The 22,068-nt window shown below is 38.2% G+C and overlaps 3 protein-coding genes across 7 annotated transcripts in view; all 3 read right to left on the bottom strand.

Moving 5' to 3' along the window:
* Window positions 1-7,358, bottom strand: part of med1 (mediator complex subunit 1) — a 29,460-nt gene extending 22,102 nt beyond the window's left edge. Inside the window, exons 1-3 of the mRNA XM_039685409.2 lie at window positions 7,054-7,358; window positions 436-542; window positions 222-300 (exon numbers count right to left, since the gene is read on the bottom strand). Of these exons, the coding sequence (XP_039541343.1) occupies window positions 222-300; window positions 436-542; window positions 7,054-7,147 (280 nt within the window). The 5' untranslated portion in view covers window positions 7,148-7,358. The remainder of the gene's footprint in view (window positions 1-221; window positions 301-435; window positions 543-7,053) is intronic.
* Window positions 7,359-13,366: 6,008 nt separating this feature from the next.
* Window positions 13,367-17,749, bottom strand: cox19 (cytochrome c oxidase assembly factor COX19). Its single transcript, XM_039685305.2, has 3 exons — window positions 17,566-17,749; window positions 14,089-14,200; window positions 13,367-13,996 (listed from the first exon to the last, which is right to left on the bottom strand). The coding sequence occupies exons 1-3, from the start codon at window positions 17,645-17,647 to the stop codon at window positions 13,924-13,926; spliced, it is 267 nt and encodes an 88-aa protein (XP_039541239.1). The 5' UTR covers window positions 17,648-17,749; the 3' UTR covers window positions 13,367-13,923.
* A 3,058-nt stretch (window positions 17,750-20,807) lies between these two features.
* Window positions 20,808-22,068, bottom strand: part of plxdc1 (plexin domain containing 1) — a 101,681-nt gene continuing 100,420 nt past the window's right edge. For all 5 annotated transcript variants that reach the window (XM_039685431.2, XM_039685429.2, XM_039685427.2 and 2 more), the window contains 2 exons: window positions 21,740-21,879; window positions 20,808-21,658 (listed from right to left, as the gene is read on the bottom strand). In XM_039685431.2, coding sequence (XP_039541365.1) covers window positions 21,521-21,658; window positions 21,740-21,879 — 278 coding nt within the window. In that variant the 3' untranslated portion in view covers window positions 20,808-21,520. The remainder of the gene's footprint in view (window positions 21,659-21,739; window positions 21,880-22,068) is intronic.

The raw sequence follows: 22,068 nt of genomic DNA, 5'->3' as shown, positions 1-22,068 counted from the left end.
CGTATTATGTGGCGACTTTGAAATGGTTCTTTAATATTTACCGGGTTCAAATTCATATTGCCCGTTGTGCACATTTGCCCTAAAGCCACGGTTTTGTCAAAAACAAACAAAACAATATCAGTTCTGCATTTCAGTTAAAAAGCACAAAAACCTGCAAATCGATATTGGTGGTAAATATATATGCACTAAATGTACATAAAAATGTATTAATTGAAATGCACCTTTTTGTGCCCTTTGCAGTGTCTCTAAACAGTTGAGCAGCAGTGGGTTTCCAGCTGTATTACCAACCCCACGCTTTTCCTGAACAGCCAATAAAACAGACAAAGGGATATAAAAAAAAAACAATGTTAATAAAAAATGACCAACATTTATAAAAACTAGAAAAGATATATGCTATGATTCTCCAATCATGATTCTTCTATGAGAGGATCTTACCATTGCCTGCCGCACCACTTTGCTGGTCTCCTGCCAGGACCGGGTTGAATTGTGTTTGCCATGGAGCCTTTCCAGTAGTGCTGTCAAACGACCCTGTTTCTCTGACTCTGTCAACAAATGCAAACAAAATGACAAAAAATAAGACAATTATTGAGGGAATGTAATCGTAAAAGACTCTATAATAACAATTAACCATTTGTGTTTTTCTTTAACCAAGTTTTCTCTTTAATCGGAGTCTAGATGTCCTTAAGATATTGACAGTCTTATTTCCCGTGATTGGTCTGTGACAACACTAATCAAAGTAAATTACCATAAAATAACCAGAATTCACACATAAATACTGTGATTCAATTAATCGGAAATTATTTCTAAACGCATGCGCCTGTGCCTTCATTTGCTCACATGAGGAGAAGCCTTTTAGTTCTACTAATCTGTACAAGTATGCAATACTCCTACAACTAATTTTGTTAAATGCTAATTAACATAGTGCACAACTGCACATCACCATTTGGTGGCTGTGCAATCATTTATCAAACTTTGTTTAATAATCTTTAATCACTGTGAATAACTACACTTACACTTATTGTTTGATGATCATTATATAATAAAAGACTGATTAAACTTACTAAATACATCAGTGTTTTCCTATACATAAGGTTTATCTGGGCTCTCCCAGGTAGATACAATTCCATATTTTCTGACCTCGGTTGGACAACCAGTGTAATTATCCTTTTTTTTTTTGAGAGAGAGAGAGAGAGAGAGAGAGAGAGAGAATGTGAGTGTGAGAGAGAGAGAGAAAAAGAGAGAGAGTGATTTTTTATTTAATTTTACAACAACTTTATTAAATACAAAAAGTCAACAACAAAAAAAAAACATTACAAAAACCTTCATTAGATTATCCCAAAATCTTCGCAAAAGACGCATCATTATCAACTCAACACAGCAATTTTTCTACACTACAAATATCTTCAAACATTTCCACATTCTTCATAATTAAAATCATGCCTTACTCTTGTTTGTATAAGCCTTTTGAAACACAATTCAACTACACAATTGGAATCATAAAGAATCTTATATCTTCTACTAACATATGTAGCCATTTTTGCTCCTCCTACTTTTTTTTTTTTTTTTTTTTTACAATATTCAAAATCAAAAATATAGCCTGCACCGACATTGTAAACCTCTCATTGACAGAAGAAACAAAGTTTCCAAAAATGACAAAAAGAGATTTCAATCTCTCACAATGTGTAAAACAGTGAAAAATTGTTTCTCTGTCAGTACAAAAAGGCATCTATCTAGCACAGTTCAAGATTAAAATAAAAGCATTAACTGCAATAATGCCATGTAATACCCGCCACTGCAGATCTCCAACTTTTTTAGTCTATGGTGGCTTGGTGCCATCCTCAACCTTTAAGTGGTTTCTCCATGGCGTATCCACGCGTTGTTAATTGTCTTTATTTATCACTTGTACACACACTTGATATAAACTCGTGCCCCCCATTGTATCAAAGACAATGGCCCTTATTAATCAAAATTGCGTACACCAAATTTCCAGCGAACACCCAAAACCATGGTGTCTTTTAGATGTGCTATGCTGCTGTCCATCGATTTCGAAGATGACGTCACTTCTAGGATGCATTGTTGGAATGTTGATGCTGTCACATCAACTTTTGAGATATATAAATACGGACGTTGGCATTAGGGATGCGATTAATCGCATCCAAAATAAAAGTTTGTGTTTACATAATATATGTCTATGTAGTGTGTATAATTAATTTGTATATATAAATACACACACATGCATGTTTTTATTAAAGAAATATTTGCATGTACATATACTTTATATATATTTATACATAATTAGTATGATGTATAAATATAAATATTTGATATATTAATAACACATTTTGAGCTAAGACACGTTTTGAGTATGTGCAGAAATGCGCAGAAAAACAATTCCTAACACCACAAAGTGCACTGACAAACTAAATGATATGATAGGTATATTATGACCCACTGTACAAAAACAACAACATAGTAATTATAAACTTCATTGTTTATTTTTGTGCAACATGGACAATTTTTGGGTGGACTATCCCTTTAAGGACAAGAGGCAGCATATTTACTATTATTAGGCTACTGTCACTTTAAGAACGGCACTCATCTAATATACAGGCATTTGACGCACCAGATTTTCTCTCACTTTCACTTTGGACATAATCAACTGTATGTAAACCTTGTCTGTATTTGACAATATAAGCACATTAAGACTTGACGGATAACTTAGTCCAGTAACCAGGTGCTGTTTGACAGGCTTTTAGTGCCTGTGCGCTTCAGGTGTACGTGCTCAGAAGAGCTCATATTAGAACATGGCTTTAAAGCACATGCAAATAATGAACTTTTCTGAACTCTACCTCAGCGTTAACATGTGATGTGAATGTACGTCGTATTGTAAAGTAGGCCTATGTTGAGATGGAGGTGCCAGAACTGCAACTGATCGGACGCACTGTAGCACGATATTTCTTCAAAAGCAGATCATGGAGACATTTTAATCTTCCACAATCAGAAATCGTATTTTTATATAATTAGTTCATTAAATTAATAAAAAGACAAAGACCTTGAGATATGTTTGGTAATTGTACCTGACTGAATTTAAAATTAATTTGCTATATTTTAAATTTAATATATTTGTTGTCCTTAACATTTTAATTAAAGGTACAATATATAGGATTTGTGCAGGAAAATATCCAAAAACCACTAGGCCAATGTTATATATTTTCTTGAGTTGATTACTTCCAATATAACTAGGCTATTTGTAAATCATGAGAAAATTGCAATTTTAACCAAGGAAACGGGACGTGTCGGCAGGGGTGAGTCGCCGCCTGTCAATGACCTCATATCCGCGTTACCCCAGTTTCAGCCAGGTTGAGGTTTGACCTCATACTGCCATAGAAACCATGGCGACAGACGTAGATAACTGGGATATGCCCGTTATACCTAGACGGACGCTCACGCTGTTGTTGTTTTTCTTCAAACATGATGGACCATGGCAAGCAGACTTTGAGACAAAAGAGGACTGGAACGAAGATCAAAATCTTTCGAGATGCCGAGAGCTCCACGTCCGCAACTAACTTCGACTTGACAGAGACGAGAGAGTTGCATGTACTGTATTTGACAGGTGAGCAAATGTACATAAAACAAAATGTTATTTAGGTCAACATGATGAGATGTTAGAATATGATCTGTATGTTATTCTCTAATGTTAATCTAGCTTAGTCTCATACAGCCAACACATAACCTAACTAACAACATTCAACACACTCAAATGCTGTTTAGTGTGATAGTGTAACTGTTAGAAAAAACAGTGCTGCGTTACCTCAAGTTGAATTTGTCTAATAAACTGACCTGTGTGAGTAAGTCAGTTTGTGTGTAGTTCAGTAGAATGAAATGTCCTTATTACTTTATATCAGCGGGACTCACATTGCGTGTGGTCCTGCTAACTTATAGCATTACGTCTCTCGTTAGCAATCGGGGCCTGCTTCATACCACAGTCATGTTAAAAACATTAATGTATTCACTCATACATAAAAGATCCATCAGCTTGACGACAAGATCTATAATTGAAGAGTTCAGATGCAAAAGCCTCTAAATGCCATTTGAAATTTTCTTCTAAAATGACCATTTTTATCAAGCTTGTATATTTAAGTTCAGTAATTTCACTTAAATGACAATTAATAGATAATCTTCATTGCCATTTAAGTGAAATTACTGAACTTAAATATACAAGCTTGATAAAAATGATCATTTTAGAAGAAAATTTCAAATGGCACTTAGAGGCTTTTGCATCTGAACTCTTCAATTCCACTTCATGCTTTTTGATGAGATTAGCGACCCCTGGTGGCCAAAAATCACATACTGTACGTTTAACACCAACTTTATTCTCATCTGAATAAATAATATATTTCTGTATAATATAATACAAACCATTAAAAAACACAATTGATTTTCAATGTAGAATGTGTAACTTAAAAATAAACAGATTAGTGCTCTATTTGAAAACAAGAAATGAAAATGCAATATGATGAATGTCCAAAAGATGGCACTCACAGACTTTAAGTGAGGTTGGATAAATAGTTAAGATAACAGCTTCCATGACTAATGAATGTTCTGCTGGTCAAGCGGAAAAGATATTTCTGATTTCCCCCCTCCCGTTTATCCACAGCTCAGATCTAGATTTCTGAAGTGAAAAAAGTATAAATCTTTTTTTTTTTTTATGAATTAACCAGAGAGAGAGAGAGAGAGAGAGAGAGAGAGAGAGAGAGAGAAAGAAAGAAAGTGAGTAACCTAATATTGAAGCTTGTTGGTTTAATTATTTGTATCTAACTGGGAAACCGAAGTTTTCCCAAACTTGCGATCTTATGTGCTGCTACCTTAATGCTGCTATCTCTGACTCACTCACTGAACCGTCGTCAACCTGACAAAAAAAAAAACTGCATACACAGTGGAGCTACAGATTATGTGTCCCTAAAGAACCCGCGTTTTTAACAGTAGTTCAGTAACAAGATTTTCTTTTAGATCAGATTACTTTCCCTGCCAAAACATTCACTGGCCCAGTCTAAATAAATAAATGAAGTTATTGCTTTCATAGGTCAAAACCAATGTAACCATTTGATACCAACACTTTAGACAATTCTCGACTCTTCCAATTTACGATCACAGTCGAACTAATAAAAACATTATGAACTTAAAGAAGTTCGTGCTGAAACTATAATTACCTTTTTTGAAATAATCCATTAAACCTGCTGAGAAACGAGGAGCGAACTAGAATGAGCAGTTCCACGAGCATGCCCGGGAAACTCATAGATATTAATGTGCACTCACTTTTGCACAGTGCACTTGGTGCAAAAGGGAGAGTGCGTTAAACTTGTTACTTGAAAGCTAAAAACAGTGTTTGAGATTCGTCACGGCAGATTCAAGCAGCATGTGTTTATGCTAGAAAAATATAAAATATGTTTGTGAGAAAATATCCTAAAAGTGTGCAACTCTCACTGGATGAATTCACATACTGATTTGCAGATGAGCAAAATTTCTGTTTGACTTCATGTTCTTTGATGCGGGTGTGTTTTGCACCATATTCACTGCAGCAACTGTAGCAGAAATGGGAGTGTACAAGTTTCTTAATTTGTGATTTGTAGAAAAGGATTTGTGCACCTGCAATGAAGAATTTGAGAAGTAACTGTTGTGTTGTGTTTGTGAAAGATAAAAAAAAAAGTCTACAAGTTCGCAACTCTTAAAACATTTCTCTCTGTGACAAATTTACTGATACACATGCGTCAAGTGTGGCTATAACTACAAATGCCACTGTCACAGGCGTTCATAGCTTAATGACCGCAGAAAATATGGTTACTCAAAAAAATAATATAAAACAAAAAGCTGAACATTAGTTTACAATATTGTTTAGATTGTTACAGCCTTTAGTTATACTTTTGGAATAAACGTAAAAATGTATAAAAAACTAACTTGATTAAATTTATACTTGATTTAGAACATTAAATATTGCAAAACATACAAAATAGAATTGTATTTGGTCTCTCTTTTTTATGTAATATTTATTTAACCAAGACAATTAAGAGCAACAGACAGTAAATTTACATTTGATATACAGTAAATAAATTAAAAAATGTGTGGACTTTGCCTCCTCTTTTTAAAACACCACCGCACACCACTGCTTTCTGGGCCTTGAAATTGGTAATTGCATTAATGTATAATGGAGGCACAGAAAGGGTTTGGAACGAGTAATTAATATGAGAATTTTCATTTTGGGTGAACTAAGCATTTATTTTTGGACAACATATAACCGTCAGAAATGCCTATGAAGGCCAAAAATGTATTGAGAATGGGGCTATGATGTCTAAAATTGTGCTGCTTCAGAACATATATGAACCCCCATAATGTTGCTGACAAGAAACATTTGACGCTACGAATGCTGCAGACTTAGAAAAACGTATAATGTAAAAAAAAAAAATCTGCAACTATGATGCAAAAATAACATTTTGGCCTGGTTTCACAGACAGGGCTTAAGCCAGGATTAGGCTAGACCTTAGTTTACAAGGACATTTAAGTAGCTTTTATAAACGTTCCTTAGAAATAAGAAGAAGAAAAAAGAAAACATTACTGGAGACAAAACAATGGCACTGACATATTTTAAGACTTTAGTATGCCAGTGCAAGCTGCTTTCAGTTAAAACAGCTCAAACAGGCATTTTAGTCTAAGATAAGGTTAACATTTTGTCTATGAAACTGGGGATTATATTATAGATTATTAGATTATATTATCTCCAACCATATTATAAATTTGTATACCATTAACATACCATAGGGTACAGTAATTTTATCACATTGTAACCACAAAACAATGTAATGCATGATTTCTATATGCATAACAACATTGATCACATAACAGTAATTCAAATAATACTGTGGCATTAACCATGGTCCGTGTCTAAAACACGGAACTATGATACTCTACTCAGCAGCATTGGGTCTGTAATGCATCATCTATAATGGTCTACACGGGTGAAACGAGTGTTTTAAGTAAATAGGTAAATGTGTGCTGTACCGGATCCGTCCTCCGCTCGGAGCCGCTCGGAGCTAGCAGCTGTGCCGCTCTGGGTTGAATCTGCTCCCGGGCTGCTGCTCAACATCGCCGCCATCTTCAGAACTCGCACACAAGAGTTGACCGAATACCAGTAAAGCACAAAGCCTCTCTCAAAAATACATCAGGACCCCGTCGAATAAAATAATTCAGCCCCAGTCAAAATTGACGGCGAACAAATCAAGTCAAGAAGAAAACTGTACAACACTGGAGATTTAGGCTGCACTGACGTCATCTTCTTCTTCTGTTTTTAGGCGCATTGTATCCTGTCTGCATATCGCCACCATAGACAGTAGAACGCCACCTACTTGCAAGTGGTAGCCTACTCACCATGAGTAGTATGCATAGACACTAAAAAGTGTAGTATGCTCTATGGTAATATGGCTTGTCTGGGATGTCTGAAGGTTTTGATGCAAAACAACTGAATGCCTGTGATAGTGGAATTGGTAGTTATAGAGATTTAATGATATTATAAGTGTATTTTAACTAAATAGCCACACATGTGTATCAGTAAATTTGAAGTCACAGAGAGAAACGTTTGAAGAGTTGCAAACTTGTAGACTTTTTTTATCTTCCACAAACACAACACAACAGTTAGGCCTACACCTTCTCAAATTCTTCATTGCAGGTGCACAAATCCTATTCTACAAAATTAAGAAACTCGTGTGCAAACATTTTTGCTACAGTTGCTGCATATGGTACAAAACTATGGAGTTAGAATTGTGTCTTTATTACATGCGAGAAAAAAATGTTTAAGAGAAAAAGTTATCACACTGTAGCAAAAAAAAATAATATTTAAGACTAAAGTTTTGAGAGAAAGTATTTTGTCACAGAACACAAAAATATATACAAATTTGACATTTTTAAAAGTATTTCTGAGGAAAAAAAACTCAAATATGTCAAAAAACTAAAAAAAAAAAAAAAGTGTTCTCTTACGAGAGGTTCTCTCGTATTGCGTAAGCTAGCTTACGCTACAGGAAAGATTAATCTTTTCTGAGAAGTTGAAGCCAAAAAATTATCCTTTAATTTTGTATCCATTGTCAACGCAGTTCACTGCAGCAGACCATGAGCGGGCTAGCTAGCAGCTCATTGGTTCGCTCAGGGAGAACTGCTACAGCCTATGAGGGAACTCAGTTGAACTCGCAGCCAATGAGAAGCTGACACGCTCTCATTGCGTCAAAGCCTGCCAAAACGGCGTGGCCTGAGTCTATAAATAGGCGAGTTTCCCACTGTTTTCCGATTTTCATCAATTCAGTGAGGCTATACGCACCTGCTGATCTCCGAGAGGAAGCCGCATCGCCGTTGAGAAGGCATCTCTTAGCGAGCATGGATAGAGTCTGAGGAAGCCGGACGTCTTCGTCACCTTCAGCCATCCTGTGAGCTAACGGCATCCGGCGACGTATCCTTACATTTGTATTTTGCTTATGTAACTTCACAAAAGAGCAGCGAGCGTCTTTTTAAGATGCCTCGCACACCTGCGGCTCATGCACGCCCCTCTCAGCGTCAGAGTCCCGCGCTGTATGAGGGACGAGCCGCTTACAGCTGTGCCGACCCCGGCTAGCTTTCTTTACTTTACAAGAGAGCTAGCCCGCCCCCCGTGCATAGCTTCACCGAAAATGGTTTTATGGTGTGTTAGTTCCACCGAGGCTGGACCTGTTCGCCACTATCACGCCCTCTTATCTGCTCGCGCAGACACATCAGCTTGTGTCTTTACTTCTGTGGCTCAGTGGCAAAACACAAAGCTTGTGCGAGCCATCACGCACAAGCACTGTAAGCGTGCTCACACACTTGTTCAGCCCGCTATGTGTTTACACATACATATACATGTGCCTTTTGTGTAGAATATGTGCCCACAGTCCTGTGTTCACCCATACACAAAAGCACCACACTCCCTGTGTCTCTGTCAGAGCCCACTCACATAAAACGGACACAGCCCGCTCGAGTGTCAGAGTGCATAAGTCTACTGCGCATGCGCCCCCTTCAGCTTTGGTTGAAGAGCCGCGTGTCTCACCGTGCGTGGACCACGGGCCGCCAGCTGATCAAAGTTACGCAGACCTGTATCTCTGCTCTGCAGCCATAGACAGTGGCAGAATGGTTTCAACGGGGCGTTACCATGGGGACCGTCTATCACCGAAAAGTCATTTCGACAGACGCATCCAACTCAGGTTGGGGCGCGGTCTGCCAGGGCTCACCGGCCTCTGGCCACTGATCAGTTCAAGAGAGCTCCCTACTGTCTAGAGATGATCGCGGTCGAGAGCGCGCTCGTGTTTTTCCTCCCGCGTGTTCGGGGTAACCACGTATTGATCCGCTCGGACAATACTTCTGTAGTCTCCTATCTCAACCGTCAGGGCGGTGTCAGATCCAGGAACCTCTTCCTGCTTACAAAACGCATTGGATCTCTTTGCGTCAGAGGAGAACGCTCACTGCCCAATATTTTTCTCAAAGAGCGAGGACGCGCTAGCCCAGGAGTGGCCCAGCCGCCCACTTTATGCATTCCCTCCGGTCACCCTGTTGCTACAGGTCTTACAGAGGATCAGGGAAACACGCCACTCGGTGCTCCTCATAGCCCCTCGTTGGGAGAGTCAAACTTGGTTCCCGGAGCTCGCTCAGCTGTCGCAGACAGCCCCGTGGCCCATTCCAGTGAGAGTAGATCTCCTTTCTCAAGCTCGCGGCGCAATCTGGCAACCCCATCCTCACCGCTGGGCGCTTCATGCTTGGGTGATCAACGACTATCCGTTACTTTGCCAGAGGGAGTGTTAAACACGATCATGAACGCCAGAGTGGCTTCTACTAGGAAACTCTATGCGTCAAAATGGTCTGTGTTCTCAAAATGGTGCACCGACAAAAACCTAGACCCACTGCGGTGCGAGGTGTTGTCTTGCTCGTCTTCTAACAGGAGATGCTGGAGAAGGGCAGGTCCCCATCCACTCTCAAGGTTTACGTGGCAGCTGTCGCGGCGTTCGCTGAACGCTCTGGGAAAAGACGAGCTAGTCATCCACTTCCTCAGGGGAGCTAGAAGGATGAATCCCCCTTTGGTTCCCTTTTGAGATCATTCTATAGTTCTCGAAGCTATGAAAGCCCCCCGTTCGAACCATTAGAGTCTGTGGACCTAAAATACCTTTCGCTAAAAAACGTTTTTCTGATTGCCCTGTCATCAGTTAAACGCGTGGGAGACCTTCAAGCGCTCTCTTTAGCGCAGCGTGTCTCGAGTTTGGACCCAATGACTCTATATTCATCCTCAAACCTAGACATGGCTATGTCCCCAAAGCGATCGGTACCCCGTTCAGGGCTCAGGTTATTTCCCTATTGGCTCTGCCTGCATCCGATAGTGAATGTGACGCCAATCTCCTTGGTCCGGTTCGGGCTCTGAGATTGTACACTATAAGTGCTGCCGCGTTCAGACGCTCTGAGCAGCTTTTCGTTTCGTTCGGTGGGCGTACTGAAGGTCTGGCTGCCTCGAAACAGACACTATCCAGATGGATAGTGGACACTATTGCTTCTGTTTATGTGTCTAAAAACCTGCCATGCCCTCTGGGCATCAGCGCTCATTCCACTAGATGCATGGCCTCATCGTGGGCATAGTCCAGCGGCATTTCCATTCAAGACATAAGTGTGGCAGCAGGATGGGCTTCCCCTTCCACCTTTGTCAGATTTTACAATCTGGAAGTACCCACCCTGCAGGTTAAACTACTAGCAGTCTAGTATGCTTCAGCTCTTCTGTTTGAGCTGCACTATTGGGAGTCACACTCATACAACTGGCGTGCTGCTTGTTCTTCCCTCGTGCTTATGTACTTCACAATCCCGGCCCGCTTGCTGGCCCTTTCATGTTCACGTACATTATTAATTCCCACTTATAAGGGTCCCCCGGGACTCATTGTGGATGCTTAGCGCGCACGGCGTTGACCATGTGTTTCCGTAGCGTAAGCTATCTTACGCAATACGAGAGAACCTCTCGTAAGAGAACAAATTGGTTACCTAAAGTAACCTAGATGAGGGAACGAGTATTGTGTTCCCAGCCGTGCTTGCGCTACTAGTGTACTCGCTTCATTTAATGAAAACCGGAAAACAGCGAGAAACTCGCCTATTTATAGACTTGGGCCACACTGTTTTGGCGGGCTTTGACGCAATGAGTGCGTGTCAGCTTCTCATTGGCCGCGAGTTCAACCGAGTTCCCTCATAGGTTGTAGCAGTTCTCCCTGAGCGAACCAATGAGCTGCTAGCCCGCTCATGGTCTGCTGCAGTGAACTGCGTTGACAATGGATACAAAATTAAAGGATAATTTTTTGGCTTCAACTTCTCAGAAAAGATTAATCTTTCCCGTAGCGTAAGCTAGCTTATGCAATACTCGTTCCCTCATCTAGAGAGAACCAAGGTTAGGTAACCGATTCATTTCTTTCAAAATGCTTTTCTTTGCTCTCAATGCAATTTCTTGCTCTCAAGTCACATTGCGAAAATTGTGTCATGGGCGGGGCCACGTTCCTATTGGCCTGTCGGGTGAGCGTCATCTTGTCTTGAAAGTCAAATTGAATCATTAAACCATTGTTTGGTTCACCCAGAGCCATTTATTGAGAGAGTTACGACAAGATTTGATGTCGCCGCAAGGCTGTCACGTGGTTCATGGAAGCCCCAATAGTTCCAAAACAGACGCGGGCTTTCATGTTCTTCAATGGACAGACAACAGCGATCGCATTATTAAACTGTAAATTTAAAATAAAACACACATCTAAGTACTTTTAAAGCTGCTACTGCATTTGGTTAATGTCAGTGTTGCATTTGGAGAGACAGGGTGACAACTTAAGAGACGTTTTAGGCTATATTTTTGGAGGGAAAAGCTCAGTGTTCATGTTCGCATTGGTAGTTGCACTGGCTTTAGCGGCTCTAACTTAACTTTTCTGACAATGGACGTCTCATGATATTTATTTTAGCACAACTGGGATGTATTGGGTTATTGATTCCCGTGATCTTGCTTATAAATTCAGATTCAGCCAATGACAATTAATAGGTAATCTTCATTGCCATTTAAGTGAAATTACTGAACTTAAATATACAAGCTTGATAAAAATGGTCATTTTAGAAGAAAATTTCAAATGGCATTTAGAGGCTTTTGCATCTGAACTCTTCATACATATATATATTTTATTTATTTATTTTTTAATGTATTTTATTTTGTATAGTGATATGGACCATTGTATGTCCTAAATAAAGATATGATGATGAATTAATGAGTGAATTAACAATGTTCCTAAATACGATCCATAACTAATAACTTGGGACTCCATAACTTGGGACTCAATTCAGTATGGCCAGAGACTATTTATATAGAGACATGCCACTTCCTCAGGCCTTAATACAAATGTATAGGGAAAACCCGTAACACCAAAGATGGCGGTTGTGTGAAAATGTCCCGCCCCTCCCGCTGGACAGCCAATCGTCTGCTTTTAACGGTCAAGCTGGGAAACATTTAAATACTGTTTGAAAAGGCGGCAGATTTGATATGCAGTGTATGTGTGCGTTGTGTAAATATCAGACATCCCAAGTCTCCCAGAAGTTCCGGGTGTCTCCCGCAGATTGATAGAGGCTCGCTGATGCCCGCAAATTAGTTAATATCTCTAGAGTGAGAAAGAGCGCGCACATACTGTGTTTTAAACTGTGCAGCGCGTGCGCAACAGAGCGCGAGAGAAAGAATAACCTCTGGGAAAACGGCGTTTTAAACCTTATTTTGGGGCAAAGTCATCAAACTTTTTCAGCAATTTTTATTATATTTTACTGCTGTTTCTATACATGCAGTTTTTATGTCCCGGTGACCAGTGAAAGTGCAGTTCTGACTCTCTCTCTCATTTAGATAGAGCCTGGTCTTGTTAAGTCCGAAATAGCTGCCCGGAGGTGTTGCCAGGATGGCGGCCGAGTGGCATGACTTGCCTGAAAGGACTTGGGTATGGCTAATGTACCCCTAATGAAGCTACTCCAAGACACCTTCGTTATGCGTACAAATGTGAAGTAATGACGCAAACACAAGCTCAAATTTCCAGCGGAAATCCACCAGTACCACTGCAATTATGAAACATTACAAGCTTACCGTTTTGAATCTTAGCTTGCTAAGGCAAGCAGAGATTTTTGAACACTGGTTATGTACTTGCTCAAATGTATTTTGGGTAATTTTTAACCCCAAAAAGTTACAAACTGGAGCTTTAAGTCTATTATTTACATAAGATGTATTTATATATGATCAAGGCTGTTCATAGCAGTGATGCAAAGCACACTCTTTATTCCAGAGAAATATTGTGCATACTCTTTATTCAAGAGAAAAATTTAAAGCTCAAGTAAATGGATAGCGCTTTCACAGACCCAATGGCCACCAAAGCACTTTACATATTGCCTCACATTCGCCTATTCACTCTCTCATTCATACACCAACGCCGGTGTATGCCATGCTAGGTGCCATCCAGCTCGTCGGGAGCAGCTGGGATTAGGTGACTTGCTCATGGACACCTCAACACTTGGTTAGGTGGAACCGGGGATTTAACCACCAACCTTCTGGTTTGTAGACAACCTACATGAACCACTGAGCCACTGCCGCCCCAGTAATAAAGCTCCAGTAATAAGAACACACTTCAAATGATTAACTTTTTAACAGATCATTCTACAAAACCAAATCTGTTGGTGTCTGACAAGTAGCATGTTGATGATTAATTACATAAACACCCTATTTTTTTGTGTTTTTTACAGATGTTTGTTAATATACACAAATATCAGATTTCCAGGTGATATGGAGAGAGTCGAGACCAAATAAAACTATTCAACAAAATGTGAACATCAGCCCAAATTATATTTTGTTTAATTTTCTTCCGTCGAATCCTCCAAGTCCTTAAAGCCAAGTTTTTCAAGGGGTTCCTTCGCCATTAACTGTCTGTAAAGTAAATAAAATGTTTATAATTAGTTTCTAATGTATTTGAGCAGAAATTTTCAACTTCAGGTTAAACCATGTCAAGAAAAACTCACTTGTCCATCCTGCACTCCAGATACTCCTTTGACTCTATCCGACAGCACGAGTTGTCAAAATTCTTGTCTCTGAGGCATTGCATATATTTCTCTTTGAATGATTTACATTCACCTATGTAAATAAAATTGTGAAAATATGTTAATTCAAAGTCTTATGCTGCGTGCCAATTTGCATACTATATAAATAGTACCAGCTCTTAGTGGTTCCCTCTATGATAACAGTAACTTTCTCAAATATTTACAAAACAAGCGGGAACCCATTGTGCCTGTATCTTTTTCAATTGATGTTCTATTACATGATAGAAAGTCCAAGTCCTTCAAAAGCCGTAAAGCAAACCCAACTAATCTTTTAAACATCCGCTCACTTAAAAAAGAAATCACTTCTAGCCAACGACTTAACCACAAACAACCAGGATTTTATGGTTCTCAATGAAACATGGCTAGAAGACAGCTGCAGTGCAACGGTCCTCAATGAAACATCCCCTCCTAACTTTACTTTTTTAAATGTGTCTGCACAGCAGTTGTGAGAGGTGGGGTGTAGCTGTTCTTTTTAAATATATCTATCAATGTAAGCAAATATTATTTGGGAATTACCCAACTTTCGAATATCTGGGTATTGTGTTAAAAGGTACTCCACGCATTTTACTTATTTACCAGTCTCCAAAATACTCTCCAGCCTTTGCTGAGGACTTTACTGAAATGTTATCATCAATTACCTCAGAGTTTGACTGTTTTGCCATTGCTGGATATTTTAACATCCACATAGATAATGCAGAAAACAATATGGCAAAATAAATCAAAACTGTTTTAAAAACTTTTGATCTGACTCATGTACATGGACCCACACACAATCGTAGACACACTCTAGATTTACTTACCAGTAAGGGTCTAAACATTTCATCGATTATCATTAAGGATGTAGCACTATCTGATCATCTCAGTTTTTTCTTTGATATATTGATCTCTCGTGCCATTGAAGCTAGATCTGTGTCCAAGAAGAGATAATCAAACAAGAACACTAGTGTACTATTCTGCCTTACAAAGGCAAAAGTCCTTAAGTCGCTAGAGTGTGGAACTGAGAAAAATGACTTTAAAGATTTTTAGTTGTCCCGCCAAATTAATTATAGGCAGGACACTGAAAATGTGGCAATTTGATGTTTAAAGGAGTAGTTCACTTTTTTTTTGTAACTTTTGCTGATAATTTACTCATCCCCATGTCATCCAAGATATCCATGTCATTCTTTCTTCAGTCGAAAATTAATTAAGGTTTTAGATGAAAACATTCCAGGATTTTCTCCACATAATGGACTTTACTGGTAACCAAAGAGTTCAAGGTCCAAAAGACAGATTCAGTGCAAACTGCAAACTGCTAAAAAGGGCTTTAGACGATTCCAGACGATGAATAAGGGTCTTATCAAAGCAAAACGATCGCTCATTTAAAAAAAAGAAAATAAAGTTTAAGTTTTATAAGCTCAAATGGTCGCCTTGCTCTTTTCTGTGATGCGCGTTCGTGACTCTCCTGTTCAAACTCGTTCATCAAAATGAACAAATCTTTTTATGAGTCAATTCGTTCATTTCGTTTGTTGAATGAACCAAATGACATGATAAAAGATTTGTTCACTTTGATAAATCAAAAACCTTAATTTCTTTTCAACTGAAGAAAGAAAGACATGGACATCTTAGATGATCTGGGGGTGAGTAAACTATCAGCAAAAGTTTTTTTTTTTTTTTTTTTTTTTTAAGTGAACGACTCCTTTAAGTAATGAAAATTATCTACATAACAAAATTGAGCTTAAACTTGACTTTTGACCACTATTTTAAAGTTACTGTTCTCTGCCTTTGTATTGTTAGCAAAAAGTGAGAATTCATGCCAAGGCAAAAGGCAGTAACTTCCACATTATCAATATTTGGTTGCTGATCACCATTAACAAAATCATTATGTATAAAATCTAGTGATCATGACATTTATTTTGTGTGATTTACAATTACCTATAGTCTTCTACTTATTGTGCTTTGGTTGCATTCTGGTGGCCAATACATTAGACATGACAAAATACCTCCAGTGGTAAAGACTAAAGAGTATTTTCAAGTGTCCGAGTTGCATAAGAATTGCTAAACACATATTCAAAATGATTACGATAAAACAGATCCTCGCGCACATTCGACCCGGAGACTGGTTTATAGCGGTGCATCTGAAAGACGCATATCCACAGGCATTTGTTTTCCCGAGATTTGTGTTTGAAAGTGTCTCGCTCCGTTCACCCCTTAGGACTCAGTAGGGAGCGTGTTCTGGAATATCTTGTGACTTTTTTGTTTTTGCTGATTTTATGCTGACATTGTAAAAAAGAGTGGACACATTAATAACAGGGAAGACAAGAGGTAATGAATGGATGGATGATTTCCTGTCTCTCACAAACAACCAGTTACATTATTACTTAACTGGATTTGGGAAACAATATGTAAAAACACTGCCAAGAACTTTAAATGCACTTCTTGAACTTTAAACATAATTTAATTTCCCAATCACGTTGTAAACTCTCAGTGTCCACTCTGTTATGTCTTCTGACTTGACAGGGTGAACACTAACAGCAGACATTCTGACCTAAAATCAGCCAATGCACAGTGTCTGTGCATAAAAGCTAACATAGAATGATTTTCTGATAAAGAATTGCATGGTCTTTAAATATGTAATTAGACTTTTCTACTAACTTTTTTCCCTTTTTAAAGTTTTCCCTTAACAGGGGTGTAGTAAGGTTGACCACATCAAATTTGAAAAATAAAATTGGTGGAAAAAAAGTAAATAAAATAAAAATAGACCATTGAATAAAATAGAGGATCTCACTCAATTTCCCAAGTTGTTTTCCCTCCAAAGATGAGCTGGCAGCTTTATGATATGCCATTTAATTTTTCCAACTTTCATTCAAAGAGGAAGTAGTCAAAAATAAGAGGCTGGACAATAAATTAAGGAACAAGCTAATAACTGAAATAAATGTAATAATTAAAAAGAACATTCACATTAGAGATAATCTTTACAGATATACTCAAGAATGTAAAAAATAATAAAAATGTACAGTAAGTGTTGCATTTATCATGAAATTGGGATACATTGGAAATTTAATTTCATGGTAATTCAAAATGTTGTAATATGCTCAAATTAGATTTATATTAGGCCTATTATTTTTAATATAACGTTACTTAAAATTCAAATGTCGTTATTTATGACTAAGACATGTTTAAAAATGATATATTGTTCCACATTAAAGGCAGTAATGGCATGATATTCTTTACTGAGGACACAAAAGGCACCGATCCCCAGGAATGACACAATAAGCGCAAAAGACGCAATTATTACGACGTGCTATCTCTCAAAGCTTGTACTTGTTCTTCACAAAAACAGTAAATACTTTTGAGTGAATTGGGACGCAGAAATGGTGACTGCTTGTTGCTCAACGGTAACTACATGCGCTTATCACTTACCGAAATGATCCAAAGGAAACGATCCTTTGTCCGGTGCACGGGGTCGGAACGACTTGGTTCCGAAGTTCATCGCTGTTGACATTGTTTCTTAAAAGGTCTAACTACAACATTTACTGATTAAGAAGGACGCACTTTCCTTCTCATCCTCCTCCTTCTTCTTCTTTCTTGGTGTTTTTGGGCAGTTGGCATTCAAAAAAAGTTGCATTACTGCCATCTGCTGTTTATTATCTTGTCACTTCATACTTATATTCGTTTTTCCAGTCTCTTTAGAAAATAAATATTAATTTTATGAACTAAATTAAAATACAAATATATTTAAATTTTATTTTTTATATTAAAATGAATAATTAATAAATATTGATTTCCTTGTTAACTCTCCCATATTCTATATATTTTCTTTACATTATATATTGTCCTATAACAATTTCTTGTAAATTCTGTTTCAACTCTTGCCTTTCTTGTGTAAATTTCCTGCATGACACAAAAATGTGACTGACTGTTTCCTCCTAGCCTCTTGACATTCATCACATCACATTGACTTGTGGGTTGTTTTCCATTTACCTTATGTCCAGTCCTAAGTCTTGTTAATACAACTTGCTCTTTTCTTCTATTTGACATCTCTCTTATAATACCTACTTTATTTTGAAACATGTTTAAATGTTTTCCTTTACATTTATGATCCCATTGGTATTGTCATATTTTCATTACCCTTTTCTACACTAGACTCACCTTCGGATTTTGAAAATTTAATTTTAATGTCAACATATCAACAATTTTAATGTCAACTTTCTCATTTCCCTCCCTGTATGACCACATGTGCTAGTATCCACATATATATATATAATATTTTTCCCTTGTCTAGCTACATACCCTTGAATTTATAAACAAGATTTCATATAATATTTCTTGACTACTAGCTTTTCCAGTCTTCATACTCATAAGAGCTGATACAGAGTCACTACATACTAAAATGTTGCTATCCTTGGATTGTTCGATCCATTATAATGCTATATAGCACATAATTCAACAGCATAAACATTTAGGTTGTCAGATGTTCTTTTGCTAATGCCTATCTCATATTTAGGGATGTATATACTGCAGACCCTGTTGCATCTGATTGTAGGTCCTTTGACCCATCTGTGAAAATCTGAATATGCCTACTATCTTTATACTAGTTAAATTTCTAATATTCATTGGTTATACAGTATCTATACTTCTATATTATTGGTAAAAAGCTCTAATTCAATGTTCAGAATTTCAAGTCCAAATTGTTTTACAGGCCATAACACAGTATTAGCAACTCTTTTATCATACACTTTCATTTCTTTTGCAATTAAATCACCTGTCCAGCCAAAACTTTCTTTCTTTCTTCTCCCCTTTTCTAAGCACTTCTATAACACCTTTTTTGTTGGATGGCTATCCTCATGCACTCTAAGATTTATCCAATAGTTTGCTGACAATTGTTTCCGTCTAAGCCACAATGGTATAATAGTTATAATATTAATCCCATAGTAATAGCCATAAAGGCTATTGTAAAATAAATGCACTGAAAAATAAAGGAAACTTTCATAATTAGTTTTGCACAAATTTCTATACTTGAAAGATATAAGCGCATAATGACGTATTTCATGGGCCAGTGTCAGAAAAAAAAACTAAAGCTGACTTTTTTTGACCAATGCATTACACCAGCACAGCGCCGCCAATTAAGCAAAGAACAAAACAAACAACAAACAAACAAATGGGCCGCCGATGTATGAGTTTTGTGGGCCGTTAAGACAAAAAAAAAAAAAAAAGATGAGATGTATCGGCTGAAAAAGCACGTCGGCCCAGCAGGAATCTCAGTTCCGATAACCACCGAGATATAGATAGCCTATGCCTGGATGTCACATTTTAAATCCTACCTGTTGGCTTTCAGCAATGCATGCAGTTACTTAGCTGCTGTCGCATCAATTGACATTCCATCTCCTTTTCTCTCTTTCTTTTTCTATTTTTAGCCCCACAGCATTTTGTTTTATCCATCTTTTTCGACGACAACTCACTACTTGTACCTGCTCGCTCAGCGCTCACTCATATAGCGCATACCCACTTTTTGCGCCACTGTAACGCACTCTCGATGACAGCTACATCCAGGCAGAATGACTTGTTGGGTTGATGATGTTAGAGAGTGGCCTTCAGTCACAGATGAAGGTACAAACTATCTTACAGATTATTTATGAAAATAGCTTGACGGTAAAACTCCTAAGCGGTGAGCAGCCGGTAACAAGAAGTAGACGAATGAGAACTTCCTCGTCTCAGTTCTCGCGCATGCGCCCATAAGGAAGTAATGGAATAGTGGAATAAAGTCGTCATTTATGTTTTTTTCGCACAAAAAGTAGTCTCGTCGCTTAATAAACTTATAATTGAGCCGCTGTAGGCACATGGAATATTTAAACCTTTTCTTTAATGACTTTATGGGCCGTCAAGAGCCAGTCCCTTAGGCAGTCTATGTAGGACTGATCTAGCTCTCAGATTCAATCAAAAATATCTTTATTTGTGTTCCGAAGATGAACGAAGGTCTTACGGGGTTGGAACAGCATGGGGGTGAGTAATTAATGACTTAATTTTCATTTTTGGGTGAACTAACCCTTTAATAATACTTGTGTTTTTCTAATTGAAACGATTGGCTATGAGCTATGTACAGGCGCATTTGATAGAGATTCTTAGCACCCAATAAACGGCGCCGGGCATTCGTAAACCACGCCTTAAATACGAGAAATTGTGCATGTGGTTCCCAGACCCAAGTCTCAACGAGAATTGGGTCTGGCGTTAGCCAGGCTAGGATTCATCTATATTAGAGGCAGTCAACAGTGACTTCCTTCTCTTTTAACTTTCATCCAGCCGCAAACACTGTTTCGGGTGATACGGGGGAACCCCTCCCCCTCCCTGGGGCCCCAAGGGCTACAGCAGGCCTTCATAGAGGAGAGAAAAGACTATCTCACAATGAACCAAGGTCATTCTCAGGAGTTTGTAACCAGGACTCCAACCAACAATGACTCCAGTCACCCACTTTTCTGACTTCCGCACCTCTCCTGGGTGCTCGACATGTCCTCAACAGGCCCCAGGCCTTGACCAAACTAGCCATGTGGTCAGGGAGAAAGATAACTTTCAAACAAACTTTCACTTGCCACGGCTGGAACACTCAGATCAGAACAGATGAGCTAGTTCATCAAAAGAAAACATCACAATTTTTTTTCAAAACTTCCTTTTTATTTTTTTATAATAAGCATATTGTATGTTCAAAATGCAATGCAATGGTATTTAATGCACTGAAAATCTTTGATTTGGATTTGTTTTGGATTGGTCACAAGGATTTCTAATGTCTAACCATTTGTTCAGGAGGGAACATGTTTTACTTTACATCTCCACTAATAGCTTTGGCAAACAGCAAAATGTTAATTTGAATTGAAAGTTAATTTGCAAATTCCATAAATATTTTATGTGCAAACTGATTTCCTGTTTTATGACTGAATGACAGGGCAAAACTCAAAAAAGTGTGGGGTATGACATCACTAATAATAGAATAAGCTATTTCAGTTAAAGTGTTGTCATGTCCATGTGGCTAACTGAGTATTTTACATATTTTATTCACTGAACACAACTAATTCACAAAATATATATTTTAAAATAATAATAAAAAAATCTATAAAGAAATGCTGTACTGTACATTAATTTTCGATCATTTTAACACACATCCCATTCTCACAGAGTGGAGTTAGCAGATTTGCTGGTCACAATCTTATCTTCTTTACAATTACTACTTAGAACAAATTAACCTTATTTTACCATAAACAAACAGCATAAAAGATGCTGCAGGGTGGCTGACAAAGTGGCTCAAGTGATCCCTTAACAATAACAGCTTCTCACTGGACCTTTGTCTTGTTCTTAAAATCACTTAAGAAAAAAAGGAACTCTTTCTTTATTCCATGCCTTCTCTGCACTGCTCCGCCTCAATGAAACCCTCTTTCTCATAACCCCCAAGATCAACCTCAGCGTAGCTGGAGTGGCATCCTTGATTCCGAAACTTCATGGAGGGCCAATAGTTATTGGTGCGACGCTGTGAAAAAGCATTTTAAATGATGAGTTGATCTAGAGAATAAAGTAAAAGGGATGGATGGATGAATTGATTTGCGCTTACCTGCATGAGGTAAATAGGAGGAGCAACAGTTGGATGTGTGTTAATGTAGTAGACAGCCAAGAGGGTCAAGAACACAAGTAGAACCAGAGCTACGACTACACCTGCAATGATGGCTGTGTGTTCTGGTGCCTCTTCCTCATCTGGAAGTGTAAAAGAAAGTGAAGCAATGATAAACAGGGACACAAAGTGGTTATTTTCAGTTTGAAAAATACTAAAATGTTTTCATTAATAAATGTGGATGTGCAAAAGTTTAATTGAACACAGAGAGCAGATAAGACCGATGGATGATTCAGTTCAGCATATTTCTGGTGAATCACAAGCAAAATCAT

Source organism: Pimephales promelas, chromosome 17 (genome assembly GCF_988280905.1).
Source record: "Pimephales promelas chromosome 17, fPimPro1.hap1.1, whole genome shotgun sequence".
Classification (NCBI taxonomy): Eukaryota; Metazoa; Chordata; class Actinopteri; order Cypriniformes; family Leuciscidae; genus Pimephales; species Pimephales promelas.
This window is presented reverse-complemented; position numbering and strand designations above follow the sequence as displayed.

What these genes read in the sequence shown, in the direction of transcription:
- cox19 (XM_039685305.2), bottom strand. Translation starts at nt 17,647, where the DNA reads ATGTCAACAGCGATGAACTTCGGAACCAAGTCGTTCCGACCCCGTGCA. An exon ending in GTTTCCTTTGGATCATTTCG is followed by an intron (nt 14,201 to 17,565) that starts GTAAGTGATAAG and finishes TTATTTACATAG; the next exon opens with GTGAATGTAAATCATTCAAA. An exon ending in CTGGAGTGCAGGATGGACAA is followed by an intron (nt 13,997 to 14,088) that starts GTGAGTTTTTCT and finishes TTTACTTTACAG; the next exon opens with ACAGTTAATGGCGAAGGAAC.